At 35.8% G+C, this 17,821-nt stretch overlaps 2 protein-coding genes and 1 long non-coding RNA gene across 3 annotated transcripts; 1 reads left to right on the top strand and 2 right to left on the bottom strand.

Annotated features, from left to right (window-relative positions):
- Positions 1–695: 695 nt before the first annotated feature.
- LOC113759703 (mitochondrial import receptor subunit TOM40-1) lies at positions 696–6,366 on the bottom strand. Its single transcript, XM_027302280.1, has 11 exons — positions 5,985–6,366; positions 5,324–5,405; positions 5,063–5,162; positions 4,880–4,975; positions 4,714–4,764; positions 4,352–4,417; positions 3,648–3,749; positions 2,305–2,373; positions 2,129–2,212; positions 1,287–1,382; positions 696–1,065 (listed from the first exon to the last, which is right to left on the bottom strand). The coding sequence occupies exons 1-11, from the start codon at positions 6,127–6,129 to the stop codon at positions 1,009–1,011; spliced, it is 948 nt and encodes a 315-aa protein (XP_027158081.1). The 5' UTR covers positions 6,130–6,366; the 3' UTR covers positions 696–1,008.
- Positions 6,367–7,248: 882 nt separating this feature from the next.
- On the top strand, positions 7,249–12,623 carry LOC113782959 (oligoribonuclease). The gene is made up of 9 exons (XM_027328948.1): positions 7,249–7,307; positions 7,905–7,994; positions 8,255–8,389; positions 10,686–10,762; positions 10,850–10,931; positions 11,072–11,127; positions 11,223–11,309; positions 11,787–11,877; positions 12,150–12,623. The coding sequence occupies exons 2-9, from the start codon at positions 7,910–7,912 to the stop codon at positions 12,269–12,271; spliced, it is 735 nt and encodes a 244-aa protein (XP_027184749.1). The 5' UTR covers positions 7,249–7,307; positions 7,905–7,909; the 3' UTR covers positions 12,272–12,623.
- Positions 12,624–14,199: 1,576 nt separating this feature from the next.
- On the bottom strand, positions 14,200–15,238 carry LOC113749730. Its single transcript, XR_003464572.1, has 3 exons — positions 14,857–15,238; positions 14,705–14,737; positions 14,200–14,524 (listed from the first exon to the last, which is right to left on the bottom strand). It is a non-coding gene; the product is annotated as an uncharacterized LOC113749730 (long non-coding RNA).
- Positions 15,239–17,821: the final 2,583 nt, after the last annotated feature.

Here is a 17,821-nt window from a genome sequence, read left to right as displayed (position 1 = left end):
AACAAATTAAAACGTTGCAAGATATGAAAAGATATTCCTTCCCTAATGTTAAAATGCGTGGAGAAAAGGGAAAAAATAGCAATAAATTTTCATAGGAAGCTACTGTATTCTTCTAAGACTCACACTTGATTAAATCCGATCTTTAAAAATTCAACAGCTTAAATTGTGCCACATCGTCTCACCAAAACCAACTTTGTCTCGGCACTAACACAAAAAAACTTTCAGACTTCACAAATTCCCAAGACCAGCTGAAGGACAAGCTATGAAATTTTTATTTTCTTAACTCGGTATCTTCGAGGACGCCTAAACGGAGATTAAAGGCCTTCCTTTCCAACACAATTTCTCAGATTCTCAGAAGAAGAGTTGGGCTGCGATGGTGTCTCATTATTACGGGTCAGCTAATTAGTCTTTAAGAATGAAATGAAAAAACCCTCGCAGCAGGGGAGTGGAGGGAAGGGAAGCGCATATGGTTTGGCCAAAGCAAGCCTGAGAATGGAAACTAAGGGGAAAGGTTTTTGAAGACCCACCAGAATCATTGAGGAAGGCATTTGTTGCCTCTTGACGTAACCCAGGTTTGTTGGTATGTAATGGGCCTAAAGCCCTACTTGGAACCAAACCCCTACCCTAAAACACACCAAAACCAACCTCAAAAAGTAAAGTAAAGTTAAAAAAAAAAAAAAAAAAAAGACTCGCAATTGCAGTTGTACAATCAATTAGATTGAATTTGTAGTAAGACTTTCACGATCAAAGTGAAAATCCTACAGCTTTGAAGGCAAATCCAAATAATAAATATTATCCCAAACGGCAAAAATCAACTACGAGTGATGTATGCTAATTTGTTGGAGGAGCGAATTGGTGCCGTCCACAAATAAATATGGCTCAACAAAAGTACAAAACTGTCTCTTTGAATCTTGTCACCAAAGGACGAAAGAAAGAATCACCCCCGTGGAGTTTGCTCCCGACTGCCAACTTAGCTAAAAACTAATCATCATCATTACACCATCAAAGTTATTCTCCTACCGTCATCCCAAATCCAAACTTGTAGTCTTTCTTCCGATGGTCAATCTGCAAAGGCATGATTTAGGAACCATTAGATAGATGGTCGACGTGAAAAAACAAAAAAAGGGAATACGAAAAAACATGAAGACTAAGCAATAGATTCCTCCCAGCACACCGCAGGAATTTAGTCGACTTGAAGACTAGGGCCCGCCCCAAGCAGTCAAAAAGAAGGCATTTGGGGGATGAAGGCTAACGCCACAATCAAACAGAGATATTTTGATCTTTACCTCAGCAGAGAGAATGAAATTTAAACCCAAATTTAACCGCTCCTCCAACAAAGCTCCTACGCAGCCATTTGAATCAATCTTCCCTCGAAGGCGACACTGTCACATAGATTATGAATCAAAACATAATGGGATGAGATGCTTTCTTACTGCACCGCCTATGACCAGTGGGTGCCAAAAATACTCCACAAAGAAAGGATGGGTTTCATCCCAAGTCAGAGGTACAAAGGATGACGAAAACATCCTATAGCAGCAATTTTGGAGAAAACTACTTGACATTAGACATCTCCTTCTATTGAATAGAGAATCCAACAGAAAGCAGGAAGAGGAAACAAACTAGTATGGTAAACAGTGACATCAGGCAGACAAGAGGCAACTATTACAAGTAACAATGCAAACGTGCCAAGTCCACTAGATACAAACAAAATTGACCTCAAAATAAGTATTGTCAGAACAAACATCATTGTGGCCTCAGACACACATAAAAAATAATGCAGAATACCAGATAAGAAAACAACATTGAAATCCAGGAGCCCAGCAATGGTTTAGTCAGACAAAGTAAAGGGCATATACATGTTTTGTATAATATTCATATTACTAGTGATATCCTTTTCTACGTGCACATGAGTAGTTCTAATAAATTGCTTAACAATTGGGACGTAAGAACACGTTTCAAACATGACAACCCATATCCAGTTTTGGCTCCAAGCCCCCCAATTTGCTAGAGTACAAAATTTTGATGCAATGAACTATAACCATCTGCAAATTTGTATAGGTTCGCTTAATTTCCAAAGAGAATTACTGAGAAGGAGCAACATCTGCAGAAAACAGAGGGCAGAACTTACTTGGCGAAGAATGTAATCATAACCAAACGTTGCTGTGACATCCTTAGACATGTGGTTGTATACAAATTCGGAAGCTAGAGAGACCTACAAAGCAAAAAATGTTAGCAAACATACAAAAAAGTGTGCATAAATAACATGCTGTTCCAAATAGTCTTGGAAACTAGTATATGCTTAACCTTTTCAGAAACTTTCTGCACATAACTCAATAGAACCATTCCTGTACTAGCAACTTGCCCAGTGGCAACCTGCACATAAAGTAGTATCTTTGAGTAACTCTATCAAAAAGCAAACTTCTTTATCGAGTACATCTGTTTAACAAGTCAACAACAATTCCACACAGCCACTACAAGTAATCATGCAGAAACATCATTGAAAAATCTCTTATCCTCCCACCCCCAACCCTCCCAATGCAGCCAAAAAGTCGAGAGCATTCAAACAGATGCAAAGACAAGGATTTTTATAAGTTTCGGCACAATTACACATAATTCCAAGTTAAAGACAATAAGAAAACTATACACATTCTGTGCTCACCAGTATGAAGCATTAACCAAAATGATGTGTTAAAGGGAAAGAAAATTGCCAAGGATGGAAGTTGTCAAATGCCTTTTGTGCAATCCAATACTAGTGCACAAAGATAGGTCCAGGTAGGCCTGGCTGTTTTTATACTTATCCCCTGCAAATCCCCCACTAGATGCCAAGAAAGTTGCAAAAGCAGGATTTGCATAGATAAGGCATACCAACTAGTACCATAACAGATTACCATTCACATATGTTGCCAATTTTCAACCCCAATCGTGTATTGCATAGATATTAGGTAAATATCTCCTACCAACTTACAAGGTGAATAAGTGCATCCAAAGTGCCTAGTTCCCACTAATAGTAGCAAAAGAAGAGTGCGCATAACTCCATGTTTGCTAAATGCAATGAAGACATTGAGAAGAGACTTTTCAACTGTTCTTCATTCTGAACATTAAATTGTTAATCTAGACAACAATTATTTTAAAAAAATTGTGCAAATTGAAAAAAAAAAAAGCTTGACAGAACAAAAGTGAAATCCAGACTTTTAGGTACTCCACCATCTCAGTTTCTCTCTAAAGGCCAGAAAAACACAGGAAATACTGAAATTGGAACTTCTCCCTCAAACCTGCTCTCCTATCCCAATGAATTAATCTACTTCCCTGCCCTCCGGCAAAGTAAAATCTACTTCCCTATGCTCCACCCTGCCCCACAGTAATAATAAGTCATCATCTTCAATACCTAATCTATCACAAAACTAAACTGATTTATCTTTTAAGACAATAAAAATGTTAAACATGCTTGACAGTGGCACAAACTAGAAGCTTGGGAACAAGGGATAGTTTAAACAATCACTACTCCTTTCCAGCTCAAAGCAAAAATTATGATACAAAATAATAGCATAGCCACCTTATTTCCTGTTATTATCGAATGCTGACAAAGGGATTTAAAGAAGAAAGCACAAAAGTATAAAATGGCTATTGCAGTTCGTGTAGGTTTATACCATCTTATCGTTGTTGTATCGAGCTCCATAACCAATGCCAGATTTCCTATGCTGACCAGTCCAAAACACTTCACCACCCAAAGACACATTTGGGGTCACATTCTGCAAGCACATTCACATATTTTATTAACAAACACTGAGTTGCCTGCAATGTTACCGTGAAAAAAAAAATCTCACACATTTTATTCACAGATCTGCAACTGTCCTGAAGCAAGTTTTTAGAGTTCCTAAATTTTCAAAAAAAATTAAAAAAAAAAAAGTTTATGGCCCTCAAATATAGGAGGAAACCAATATTTACTAGACATGATGACATTTTGATGAAGGGAAGAGGGAAGAGATTCCTCCATTTGGGGATAAATATCCATGAACGTATGAATTATTTTATTCGTCAAGCTTTGCTTTATGACTTCTCAAGAGTAGAAGCGAGTAGCAGTTGCTGAAGTCTGAAACAAAACAACTGAGAAATGCACAGCAAAGTGGTCCTTAAACTGAAATGTGCATGCCCATCATGCATCTCAGTTTGTTGTAGAGTGCAGATTCGTCCATATTCCCATGTTGAAGTATAAAAACTAATCCATTTCTTAAGAATACATTAGCGAAACACCATATTTTCTATCTTTATATGTAAATGATGATAGACTTTCACATCTTGAATGTAAGGCTAAACTCTTCAAGAAAATGAACTAAAAATAAGATCTTTTTACCTGAATGTAGCTCGCACCAAATAAGGCACCACTGCCTAACTGAAATTGACTTCTGTAGTCTTTGCCCTGCACATACAACAAAATGAAAACACAAGACAAACAATTAACCTTCTCCTTTGGGTATATCAAATGATCCACATGCAATGGCTATTGTCATGTAAAAGGTGGACAGTTCCTTATGGATAATCAGACATCGGCTCATGTTATTGCAACCTGAAGAATTGTCTACAAGTGGACGTACAAACATATTGAGGCCTACATATGCTTGAACACCACGCCGGTATGCATACCTATATGACGTTTTGAACAAGTATACGTAAACAACACAGAAGTTCTGCATGAAAAGGCCCTTACGGCTTTACCTTGTAATCAAAACTGGCCATTACATTTGACATGTGTGGTTCATTTGTAAGCTGGGCAAAAGAATAGTTGAATTAGTTAATTTTTCGTACCAACATGTTAGCAGAAAGTGAAATGAACTAAAAGACGCCAATGGCCACCTAAAGCTTGTAAATATAATAGAATTACCTGTGCTGAAGACTTCAAGATAAGATTCTCGGATAAATCACACTTTATTCTGGCATTTAGCCTACCATCTGTCATAATCCTCCCAACAAGCATTAGCTGTGAAAATCAATTGATGCACCAAGAATTAAACAAATTTCATCAATATCAAACACATGAAACTTTAGCCAAGTGACAAATACATACCTTTGGATCGAGATAGTTTGCACCAAACTCATAGTGAGCCGTTGGGATTTTTATGGTTTCAGGTGACTGAGAAGGTATTTCAGTAGGTCCCATAAGTACACTGATAATTAGCAGATGGAAAAATTTTCAGTTAATTATAAAATGAAAATTTCTAACATTGTCCCCACCACCCAAATAAAATCTAGATATGAAGGAACAAAATGAATGAAAGGAAAACATATAATTATCCACCTAAAATTTTTTCCAATGACTAATAACTACCTGTGACTGAGGGCAAATTTCGGATTGAGTCCTTTTGTAAAATCAAATCGCAACCCTTCAAAGAGTTCAGGCTTCAAAGACACTGCCAATAAAACTCAATCGAATCATTATCTCAATAACCAACAATCTTTTAACTTGCCAGTAATATCCTCTATATGCAGATGGCTCCACATAAGCAAGTCATTTTCATTACCTAGCAATTGGTACCACAAAATGTAGCACAAGAAACTTATAATTTCCTTCGATTAGCAATGCTCAAGCCATAAATGGCAAAACAACTACAGTTACTACACAAAGGCCGAGCTAATCTATTTCAACTTCCGTAAATTCGAGTTTTACTTTCATGTATGGTTGTACCTGACAATCCCAGTAGAACCACACCACTAAATCCAATCGCCTGCGCTTAAAGATTACAACTCTAATAGCTTTTTAATATATACAGAACCTAGTAAAAGCATGCATCACTTCACTGAAACAAAGTTCTAATGGAATACACAGCAAAAAGAAAAACGAACCAAATTGGGCTCAACTATATTGTCTAAAAATACATATCTTGCTCAAAACATGATATCTATCATGCATCGTTCAAAAATATATTTTAAAAAAGAAAAAGATAAAAAGGGATCAACATGGTGGGCGAATGGTAATATAGAATACTGACTGAAAGCTTCACGGTGAATTTCTTCATAAGGGATAGGGCAAGGAAGGTTCAAGTAATCAACTTTCTCCTTTTCGATGACGGTGGGCTTTAAACCGGTTGGCTGTGTTGCCGTTGTACTTGCCGGAGGAGAGACAAAAGTGGCCATTGTTGCTGTTCTCGGCTCCTTCCGATTCGAACCAGTGATAGTCAATGGTCAACGTAAGGATGAAGCAGTGGCGGAAGAAGCAATCACACTACTACTTCTTCAAAAGCGGCTAGGGGAAACAGAGAAAAATGAGAGCTTTTTTATTTTCCCCACTTCTGTTCTCTGAGAGAGAAAAACCCTTCCCCCAAATCTCGAAAACCCCTAAAACTTGCTTTCCGTTTTCAACCCGGCCCTTTGTGTTCGTTTTACCCGGGATTGCTATTTAGGCCTTAAGAGGAAATAATTAAATGTACCTAGCTTTCTCTTAATTTTGGTAGAGGCAAAAATAAAAATTGAGAGAAATTTTCCTTTTTTTTTTTTTTTTCCAGTACAGAAGAGATGGATACAAAATTTCGAACCAAGTGAAAAAGAAGTTCCTAAAATCTCAGAGCACAACAAATTAAGAAGGTTCGAAGTTGGCAACAAAAACTGCATACAAATTTAGTAAGTTGATTATTGTGGTTGTATGATTATGAGAGGACTTGGTTAATGATCAAAATGTGGAAGTTATAAGTGCTAATTATTGAAAAATATATCTTTAATGCATGCACTAATTAGTCTCCAATTTTTTCTCCAAAAAAAAGAAAGGCTCAATTTTATATTGAATGAGAGATTGATCTTTTACTATAGATTGTATCCCTTACTTCTCAAAACTCACTTTTTAGAAATTAACCCTTAAGGAATCTTCTATTTCACGTTTTGAAAAATTTTTGAGGTTAGTAACATACTTTTCAATGAGATTTAGACGGATTTGTGGCAAAGCATAAATTGCCAAATCTCTTTAAAGTGTATTTAGGCCTTAATCCAATGCTCCGAAAAGGCTATTTAATGGGATATACCCATTTGTTTAAAGGGGTGGTTATGTTATTGTTATTATTAATTATTTTATTGTCTCGATCCTCAAGCCAACAATTCGTGAAAATTAAACACGCGTATGAAGCCCAATGGGTAGAAAAGCAGAAAGTGTGAAGCCCAATGGGCAACACAAGATGATATTTTCCAAAAAGCCCGCTGGGCCAGCGCAGTAGCCATTTTGAGACTATCTATAAAACGTTTACTCCTATTTTGACAGAGTTTGACCCTTCTTGGTGTTGAAGACTTCGAAGCTCCGAGCTGCCGGTCGCCGACTACCGTGCCCGGTGAGCGTCCATCCTTCCCTTTTCTATGTCCTCCGTGGTCCTATCTGCTGTTCGATGCAGTTATATCAACCACCATGCTCATTGCCCTTTAAGTATTTGAATGTTGGACTACCCCGTCGACTTCTCTCTCGTTTCTCTTGACTAACCATTGATGTAAAGTCGTCGTTTTATGTTTAGTCATAGTTAAATTCCAGAAATCCCACTAATTAATTGTTATCTGAAGTGGGGTTTTGCCAAAGTTTTTATCTTTATCTCGAACGGTTGAAGATTAAGGCAACTGGGGCAGAAAACGGTGAAGAATCTGGATATCTTATTAAAGATGGAGAAGCATTTAAGGATTGAAAACTTGATCATGTAAATCGATACTTAAACGGATGTCACATTGATTGATAAATGCAGCTTTATGGCCGTGACAAGGGTTTTTTTTGTTTTTGAGGTTTTTGTATCCTAGTTGTTCTATATTTTGTTAAAAAGATCATGTCTGTGTTTTTTTCTTACCACATGTTTCCCCTTGTTCTGTTTATTTTATTTTATTTGATTATACTTTCCATTTGTCAATACTTTAGCTTCAACATGCTCTCTATCACCTGTCTGCAGTGGATATGGATCGGCTCTCAAATGCATTTTCTTTGCTGGAACTGGATGCAACGGATGATAGGGAACACACGACCTCTTTTGCTGCTGAAGGCGAGTATGAGAAAGAGAGGTTTACATTGGCAATGATTTCTGGGAAGTGCCTCAGCTTGCTTTATATTCACTTTGTTTGAAATGTTGGATTTAGACTATGTTTCACTGACTCTTAACAAAGCAAAGATGTAAATTTTCTTTTAGCTTTAATTTCTGCTTCAGCATCAACGTGAGCGGTGCATTTTTTGTTCTGGAAAGACAAGCAATTGGCATGTATCATCCAGTGTACTAAAATGCCACTGGATATCTTTGTTATGCAGCCCAAGGGAAGAAGAAAGATGACAGCTCAGGGGATACAACCACTGTTAATAATGATAAAAATGGTCCACAAAGCTCAGAAGTGCCTTCTGGAGAGTACAAGTTGCCACTTGTGTGGATTGACCTGGAAATGACTGGTGAGTATCTAGTGTTAGGTTATTCATATGATACAAATTCTTTTGCCAAGGAGTTGGTTAATAGAAAATACCTGTAAGTGTTAATGGCTGTTTAAGATAATCCATAATCTAATTGGATGGCATGCCTAGTCATTCACTAAAACAGGGTTTTGATTTGTTGTCTGAATCATCTGATATCATCTGTGCCTGCGATAGTATTTCTATCACATTGTAAACTTTTCTCTTTGATTTGAAATATCACTAAATCAGACCATATAAGTGCAGAAGTCAACTTTCTTTTTCAACTTGCTGCTGAAGGAAAACCACTTGATTTTTTTTAGCCCAAAGTTGCTGCTTCCAGTTTCTTACACTTATTAAGACAAAGGCTTTTTTCATCATTTTCCTAGAACCATTAGATAATGAGTTATGAACGTACATAATAAAACTTAGAGCTCCTTTTTGTTCTAGGTTCCTGAGAGCTGTTTGAGTCTTAAGTGTCAATAAGCAACTTTGTGGTCCCTACTGCTGTCAATCAGAGATTCATGTGGTTCATTTGTCCAGGTTTGTTGCTCTTCGACCTTCCTGCTCCACTTATTCCTCCGTCAGTATTATCCTAAATTCCATGGTTACCATTCATGAACAGAAATTTTCATGTACTTCATGAGAGAATGTTCTTCTTGCCTTGTTTTTCATTCTTTTCCGCTGTTAGAGCATTCAGCTAACCTAAACCTCTTTCTCTTTCTCTGGCCATCTACTTGATTGTTCCCTTTTGTTAATTTTTAAGTTTTCTTCTCTAAAAATCCTTTGTTCAAATCCTTTAGTGTATGAATATTTTTCTTCCTTAAATACCTATGTTCTGATTACGAGTCCCCAAAGAATTGTGTCAGCTGTAAAGGAGCATGATTATAGTCGAAATCCAAACATGAATTCATAAGCATAAAATTCACAAGTGAATTGATTAGAATTTGGGAAAGATGGGTTCTTTTTGTGTTGTCATCAACTTGGTAGTGCTTCAGAACTAAACTTGCTTAGTTTATCCCCTAGGAATGTATAGTCCAATGAAAGTTTCTATGTGGTGCTATCTTCAATGGGATTTGCCCATTAGTTATTATCTGGCATTTGAGACTGGTTATCAACGTGGTTGGGCCTAGATTCCTTGGTTTTTCTTGCTTCTGTAGTTCTTTTGATCACGATGCTTATGTTTTGTTTGTTTTCTTAAATTGCTTTATTTCCTCATCTCTCTACATCCAGAAAAAATGCGTTGACATTAGTAAGTGGGACATTGTGGACCATGTTAATTAGCTTTGTCAGCATGAATTATGTCCAAAAGAACACATGCAAGCCTAGAGTGGGAGAGAGCTGAATTCAGGAAAATTCTAAGAAAAGTTTTAATCCTTCCTGGAAGAAATGTCTTCAATTTGTTGGTCGAAATTGTACTAGTACTTGGCTTTGAATTGTTGTGGTATGTTATGCCTTTAGGAATTGTACCTCAATGAATTAATCGGTATGTGAAGACTAGTTGGGAAAATGTAATTGCTGAATGCTCCTAGCTAAACCACGTAAGCACATCCATCACTAGGTACTTAAACAAATGGAGGGTGAGGCCCCTTGTTGGGCGCTCTTTCTCAAGCATGAGACTAAAGAGAGAGACTAGGTTGTATCTTTGCTGTTATATGAAACCTTTTTGTGAGCCAAGTACTAGTACTTGGCTTTGAATTGTTGTGGTATGTTATGCCTTTAGGAATTGTACCTCAATGAATTAATCGGTATGTGAAGACTAGTTGGGAAAATGTAATTGCTGAATGCTCCTAGCTAAACCACGTAAGCACATCCATCACTAGGTACTTAAACAAATGGAGGGTGAGGCCCCTTGTTGGGCGCTCTTTCTCAAGCATGAGACTAAAGAGAGAGACTAGGTTGTATCTTTGCTGTTATATGAAACCTTTTTGTTGGTCCACTTGGCCATAGTCATCTGTGAGCTTGAGAGCAAATATGCTCAGTCATCATTCCATATCTCTAGGTGGCCCTATGGGTTTAGAATAAGAAGAAAAATTCAACCAGGGAAAATTGCTACTGTTTGCTGAAATCGTGTTTTCAATCCCCATCTTTGTAATCTTGATCATTTGGGCATTTAGTTATGAGTTATGGACTACTGTTTGAAATCTGAAGGAAGGATTAGTTGTTGCATTCATGAATCTGTACTTGGCAGACGCTATAAAACTAATTTGACTGATTGCCTACCACGTTTCGTATGCTTTAAATATTCTTTTAGAAAATAATATCCCCATAGCTGACCCATTCTTTGTTACTTATGTAGGTTTGAACATTGAAATTGACAGAATCTTGGAGATTGCTTGTGTAATTACAGACGGTAGTTTGACCAATTCAATTGAGGTAATCTCAATCTCACTCTTTCAGTTGATCTCTATGTCATTCCATCCAGTTAACCTTTTTTATTATTTTTTTGTCAATTACCTATAGGGTCCTCATTTGGTCATTCATCAAGAGAACGACTGCCTGGATAGAATGGGAGAATGGTGTCAACAACATCATGCAGCCAGTGGTAATCAGCTTGCCATGTGTCTTTCTTTTCCATTGTCCTTCCATTGTTTCATAACCACACGAGTGGCCTGTAAATACTAATTGCCTTTTCTGGTATCTTATGGTTAGTAGTGAAATTTAACTAGTTATTCTGTGATGAAGGTTTGACTGACAAGGTGCTAATCAGTACCATCACCGAATGCGAAGCTGAAAAGCAGGTATTAAGGCTTCAGTATCCCCTTCACCATTGCACAACATTGTAAAGCCTTTTGTCTCTCAGACTAATGTGATAGTTCCGTGTTCCTTTGTGCAGGTTGTTGAATTTGTCAAAAAAAATGTGGGCACATATACGCCTCTTCTTGCAGGAAATTCAGTTTATATGGACTTTTTGTTTTTGAAGGTATGACAAAGTATTTTTATGTGCTTGTATTTGAGTTTGAATGAGATTACACATGGATATGTGATGGATATGGCACAATTGCATTATTCTGGTGCAAGTATCATACACAGTCCTATAGGCCTTGCATTTATCTTGTCCAACACGAGTATTTTGCTAGACAATGTGCAATACAGCTATCAAACACCTTTTATATTTATGCATACAGACGTACATATACACACACACACGCATCAGTGTTTAGGTTTACAGTGTTTATGGTGAGAATGTTAGAATTCCAGATGAAATATTTAGGATTTAGATGCTTTTTTTTAGTGCTTCTTCAGACATGTGGTGCATGCCCGTAGTTGAGATTTGTTGCTAGAAATGCTGACAGGCATCCACTCCCGTAATATGGATGAACTCATTTTTGATAACCCTTCATTTGGTGGTTTGTTTGCTAAATGCTTTCATGTTCTAATACAAAGTTTCCTTTGGCAGAAATATATGCCGGAATTGGCTAGTCTTTTCTCTCATGTACTTGTAGACGTCAGCAGCGTCAAGGCACTATGTCTCCGTTGGTATCCAAGAGGTGATAGTTTTAACACTGCTTTTAAGTTCACAAAGCGTGTTAAATTTCTTTCAGTACTACTGTTTCAACAATTTTGACTAGCCTGTGCATCAGAATGTATGTTTGGCCACTGCATCTAAAACAGAACCAGAAGTTGATATAATAAAATGGATTCATTCAGAACGGTCCTTTTCCATTGTCTTGTGGCACTGCTATTTTGTTGAGATCCTGAATTTGGTGCACTCAACTCATGTCTGGGCCTTTTTTTTTTTAAATTTAATTGTGTCTACTAGATAACAAGAAGGCTCCTCAAAAAGAAAACAAGCACAGAGCTATGGATGACATCAAAGAAAGTATAGCAGAACTTAAGTACTACAAGGAAAACATATTCAAGGCATCCAAGTCTAGGAAGTGATGAGGGCAAGATAGCAGCTTGTGGCTCCAGTGGTTTCTTTTTGAATACAAGCAATTGCAGCGGTGTTACATGTCACGACTCTTGGCGTGGTCTGAACGTAAAGTGGATGGTGTGTTAGTTCATGCAGAATAGTAAACACGATTTCATTTGAATGTAAAGTGGATGGTGGATTAGTTCATGCTGTGTACCTTTGGTAATCGATGCCTGGTGTGTGTGGTTAATCAAACATCGGTAGCAAATAGAATATAAGCTCTGCTAGACATTCTTGGGTATCGTTTACTCGAAAACGAGCTGGAGAAACCAACAAACCAACATGTAAGAATTGAAGAAATCAACAGACCTTTTTATTTTTTTTGGGAGGAGCCGTTGCATTCTTGGGTATCGTTTACTTGGAGGGGCTCCTCAAAAAAGGATAACAAACCAAGTGGCATTAAAACAAGCATTTCAAGAATTAACAAGGCTTGTTGGAGGTGATGCTCAAATATACAGTCTAAAAGTGTTATTAACCCAAAATTATATTCATACACCCTTTTAATGTCTTGCGCAGCAAAAGCATTTCTAATGTCACTTCCGCTGTATCAATTTCTAAATCTAGTGTTACATCAACTATTATCAATGTTGGGGTAATGCAAGCTATAGTAGTATTTTCATTGAGTTTATTGGCCTAAAATAACAAAAAGCCAAATTGTTTGCCCCCAAGGACGATATTATTTTTGTACTCACAAACTGCATGATATTGATACTTCATCTCTCCCAGACATTTTTCCGGGACAGAGGTTTGTCTTTGTGCTACCACTTTACATTTTATTCGCTGACCAGAAAATAAGGGGAAAAAAAACATCGATGGCTGCTGTAAGATATTTTTTCCCCCACAATAATTCTCCATGTAAAATATTTTATCTTGTTCTCCTGCTCCAGCTTAGCCTATTATTTAGCAACCAGTAATAAATGAAGTTGACGAATTGAAGATTATTCATCTACCAGTATGTAAAACAACAAATACCACTACATATGCAACCTGGAAATCTTACACAGAGACAAAGATAGACCCAATCTCAACAACCTCTGAGAAAGAAAGGGAGGAGCGAGGGAAAGTAGGATCGGGAAGAAGGAAGGGGAAGTCAGATTAAATACATAGAAAACATGTTGTTAGAGGGAATACTGTTGGCTTAGAAAACATTCTTGTACGAGCTGGCTTTCCTTTCTTGAGCAAGCTCAACTCAAACTTAAGCACTAATATATTATAAGAGCTTAGTCATTTGAATACGTTACCGGGAATCGTCCTTTTATTTATGTATATATGAGTACAATAAAATGTCTATAAATTAATAACATTGAGACCATAAAAATTTTATTAATTTAAAGAGATATTAATTAATTTATAAATTTATCGAAGGTATTTACAACTCAAAGAAACACTAATTTAATCAACTAAAGTTCTATTCTATTTTATAAAATATGAATTATTCTATTAATACAAAGAGGCTAAAAGTTTAGAGAATATAAAGCAATCTATATCTATTTGATTTGCAAATATAATTTAATTCTATTAATATTTTCCATATATGTACGTAATTGATGCCATTTTTCTGAGATAAAAAAGATTTAGAAATACTGCATGATAGATATATACTCCATTTTATTAAATGCATACAATGAATCAGATTAACAATATTATGTATATAAATGATAAGAAAGTCTTCTTATAATAAACAAACGCAAAGTCTTCCTACGTGTCTCATTCTTAAACAATGACTTCCCATCTAAAAATATTCATAAATCAACCATGATTGATCAAATTATAAATCGTATAGTAAAGAACATCCCAGCTTAGCTTATTATTTAGCAAGTAATAAATGTCAAAAAGTGAGACACTAAGGAGAAAGAATTGAAGATTAATCATCAAGCAGGAAGTCAAACAACAAATACTACTACATAAATGACTTCGAAATCTTATACAAAGAGAAGGAAAGACCCAATCTCAATTGCCTCAGATAAAGAAGGGGGGAGTGGGTGGCCAAGAAGAAATGAGGGGAAGTCTGATTACAATACATAAACAACGTGCACTAGTTTTGGCTTAACATTAGCATTGATTGGAAGCAAGCAACAAGTATCAACTAGCGGGATGAGGATTGAATAATATCAAATCCAAATCCATTGTCCTTAATGAGGCACCAATCCCTAATGCACTTCTTACTCCCGCACTCCTTACACACATAGGTTATAGTGGTTCCGGGGCAAGGCTTCCCGTGACTGCAGAACAATTATAACCATAACTCTAGCAAGATCAAGCAAACAAGAACCATTCCTCTCAAGCAGAAAAGAACCATTAAAATCAACCTAGAGGAATTGCTACTTCATCCTTTGGAAAAAAAAATACAAAAAAAAAAGAAAGAAAGAAAAATAAAGGGAGAGAGAAGCGTTTATTTTCACCTGGCAAATTTCTCATTTATAGTCGTCCAGAGCCTGTAATACACCAAAAATATTTGATATTATTAGAAAAAGAAACTGTTGTAATGTATATCAAAGCAAAATGTAAACAAAAATTCATAAATTCTTGAAAATCAAAGCAAAAATCTCCTTACCGCCGCCCACCAATATAAAGTCCATAAGACCCCCAAAAGGAAATGCCAAAACAAACCACTTCGGTGAGTAAACCGCGGGGAGACATCTGCAAAGCAAAGAAAACTAGTTTTTTTTCCTAGAAAAATTTAAAAAAATAAGTGAGAAAGGAAAATCTGTGGAGATCACCACGACATCGAACGACACTATTAACAAAAGGATTGGCAGCAAAAGAAAGCTCAGATCTCAACAAAAAATTCTAGGGTTTAGGAGAGTTGCAATTTTTTGTGGACAAATAAAAGTTTCGAAGGGATAAATAAATTATAAACGAAAAAAAGGGAGCGGGGGTGTCATGAAGTGAAGTTGCATTTAGCATAGAGAAGTTGAAGGCATAAAATCACAAAGAAGAAGGTGTGGTAATAGAAGAAGAAAAGGGCAAACATGGCGTGGTTATTTCCAAATTATATTACACGATGATGGTCCCCACTCTGCAGTTTTATTAAATTTTTTTTTAGTTTTTTAATTTTGGGAATAAAAGCCTTTTATGATTTATTCTTTTCATAAAAGCTGATGCCCGACCACATGAATGCTTCGTAGTTCGTACAGTATAAAAATACCCTAAAAATACACATGGTACAATATTACGCATTAAATACACATGGTATTACATAAGAATGAGGAGTTTTGGTCAAAACTTAAATTTGAATTTCAAATGGAAGGGTGGGCTGTTTTGAAAATGTGATAGGGTTGGAAGTACAATTAAAGCATTGAGTACAAGTAATCAAAGAAGTTAATTTGATTTTGCTATAATTATTTAAATGTCCTTTCAAACATTCAAAACTACGGGGAAGTTTGGTATGCGACAGTGTTCGATGTCAAGTGAAACATTGGGCATCCTACTTACACTAAAAAAAAAAAAAAAAAAAGTGAAATATTGGGTACAATTGAATTCAACTTGTGTTTTAGTAAAATTACATAAAAACCCTTTTAATCATTTAATTCAATTAATTGCAAAATTATGATATATGGATGTTAACACACAACTAATGCCAATTAGTGGAGAAGTTTGGTTTCTTGGCCTTTACCATGTAACCCTCATCTATTCAAACTTCATTTCATTTATTTAAAACTTTGTTCCAATACAATCATGCAGTATATTGAATTCAGATCTTGTTGCATCAACTAACCCTCTTCCCCAATTTGCAACAGATTTCTTAATAGGCATGTTTTCCTTAGTCAATTCACTTCTTGGTTGTAAGAAATTCGTAATCTTGCAGATTATATATGTGATAATTTTTCATTGTTTTAATTCAATTGTCCATGTTATGCAGACTTGATAAGAGGGAAATTACATTTGCTAATTGCCATTTGTGGTCTAAAGTGAGTTTATCATGATAATTTTTTTCATTTACAGATTGCATCTATTTTTTTTGTTGTTTTTATCAATAGTTATGGTAGTTTTCAAACGTTTGCTACTGTATTAGTGATTCTATTTGGGCAATTTTTTTCGCTTCATTTGGTTTATCAATAGGTTTAACTATCTACTTCAAACTATTTGACTGTAAATCTAAAGTACGTACTTCATTACTTTTAATTGTCTTATTCAATTGAGTGGATTAAGATTCCTTAGTACATTTTTTGAGATAATTATTCATCTAAATATGCAGGTTAGTTGTTGTATATCTTTCCAACTAGCTAAAAAACTAATTTTTCGTGATTGTAATCTCCCAATGATCGAGAAGGAAATGCTTTGCTATATCTCATAAATCATAACTGGATGATTAGTCAATGTGGATGCCTCATGACAATCCAAATGTCTTTGAAGTCAATATAAATTCAAGAACTTGGCTTGCAAGGATCGAAATTCGAGTAGCAATGATTTCTTCAAGTATGCTAATTGTTCAAATCTCATTTATATATGACAAAATAGTGCAGTGGATTGTCCTCATTATCAAGATCAATTTTAAACCAGACATCAAATTTTAATATCCCTAGACTGCATGAACATATATAAGTATGTATTTTAGTTTACTACGTTGAATGTAAAGTGGTTGAACATATCTTATGATTATGTTTCATTACATATTATATTTTTTGACTCAATATGTAACTTATGATTTTTCTATTTCATATCACACAATAAATGTTAGTTCCTATATTACAAATAGAGGTGACAAAATGGGCGGGATTTGTTTGTGTTTGTGATAGGATCGAGTAATATGGGTTTGAGCCTGACTTTGTACATAATGTTGAGTGTGTTTTGATAGTAGATTATTTGGAATAATTTTAAAAAATATATATTATAGCATATTTTTTATGTGATGTATGTGAGATAAAAGAGTGTTTGAAAAATGTGTTGATCATAAAAAAATAAAAATTTGTAAATAATTTATTATTCAAACAAATTTATTATATATTTTATAAAACACTTTGAAGTTTATTATAGTGCTAAAAAAAGTGGGGCACGTGATTTGTGAATCGTACCTAGGGCCAAATCCTAGCTCCAGCTGATTATTGTTTATGCCCGAGAGCAGCACTATTTTTGTACAAACACAACATGCAACTTCATGGCTATTGCTTTAGTGACTAGCTCTGGCTGCCTAGACTATTGCTTTACCAATGTACCATATGACATGGATCGCACTCTATCCATGTGTGACCATACCCGTCCGTCCTTGACCAGTCAATCATGCACAACTGTACATAGTATCCCAATAAAAAAATCAAGTCCGTTAATAGACCCACACTTCAATTCCTCAAGCAAGTGACCATGGCTTGCCTAAAGCATGAAGGCTATACCAAACGTTACTAGAAAGATGTAGCAAGCCTTAAAAACTTTCGGAACGTTTTAGATTGTTAGAATGATTTAGAGTTTTGTATATAAGAGTTGTCTTATGTAGACGTTTCTAGATACTAAATATCGAAACACTTTGTGTAGAATTCTCTAGAAACTTGTATAACTTTCATGGCTTGCCTATAAATAAGTCA

This window comes from Coffea eugenioides, chromosome 1 (assembly GCF_003713205.1).
Source record: "Coffea eugenioides isolate CCC68of chromosome 1, Ceug_1.0, whole genome shotgun sequence".
Lineage (NCBI taxonomy): Eukaryota > Viridiplantae > Streptophyta > Magnoliopsida > Gentianales > Rubiaceae > Coffea > Coffea eugenioides.
Note: the sequence above shows the minus strand (reverse complement) of the source record. Positions and strands in the feature narration are given on the sequence as shown.

Coding starts and splice junctions, on each gene's coding strand:
- LOC113759703 (XM_027302280.1), bottom strand. CDS start 6,129: ATGGCCACTTTTGTCTCTCCTCCGGCAAGTACAACGGCAACACAGCCA. Junction 5,406..5,984: donor AATTCACCGTGAAGCTTTCA/GTCAGTATTCTA, acceptor TTTTATTGGCAG/TGTCTTTGAAGCCTGAACTC. Junction 3,750..4,351: donor TTGGTGCGAGCTACATTCAG/GTAAAAAGATCT, acceptor ATGTGCTTGCAG/AATGTGACCCCAAATGTGTC.
- LOC113782959 (XM_027328948.1), top strand. CDS start 7,910: ATGGATCGGCTCTCAAATGCATTTTCTTTGCTGGAACTGGATGCAACG. Junction 8,390..10,685: donor GATTGACCTGGAAATGACTG/GTGAGTATCTAG, acceptor TTACTTATGTAG/GTTTGAACATTGAAATTGAC. Junction 11,128..11,222: donor AATGCGAAGCTGAAAAGCAG/GTATTAAGGCTT, acceptor TCCTTTGTGCAG/GTTGTTGAATTTGTCAAAAA.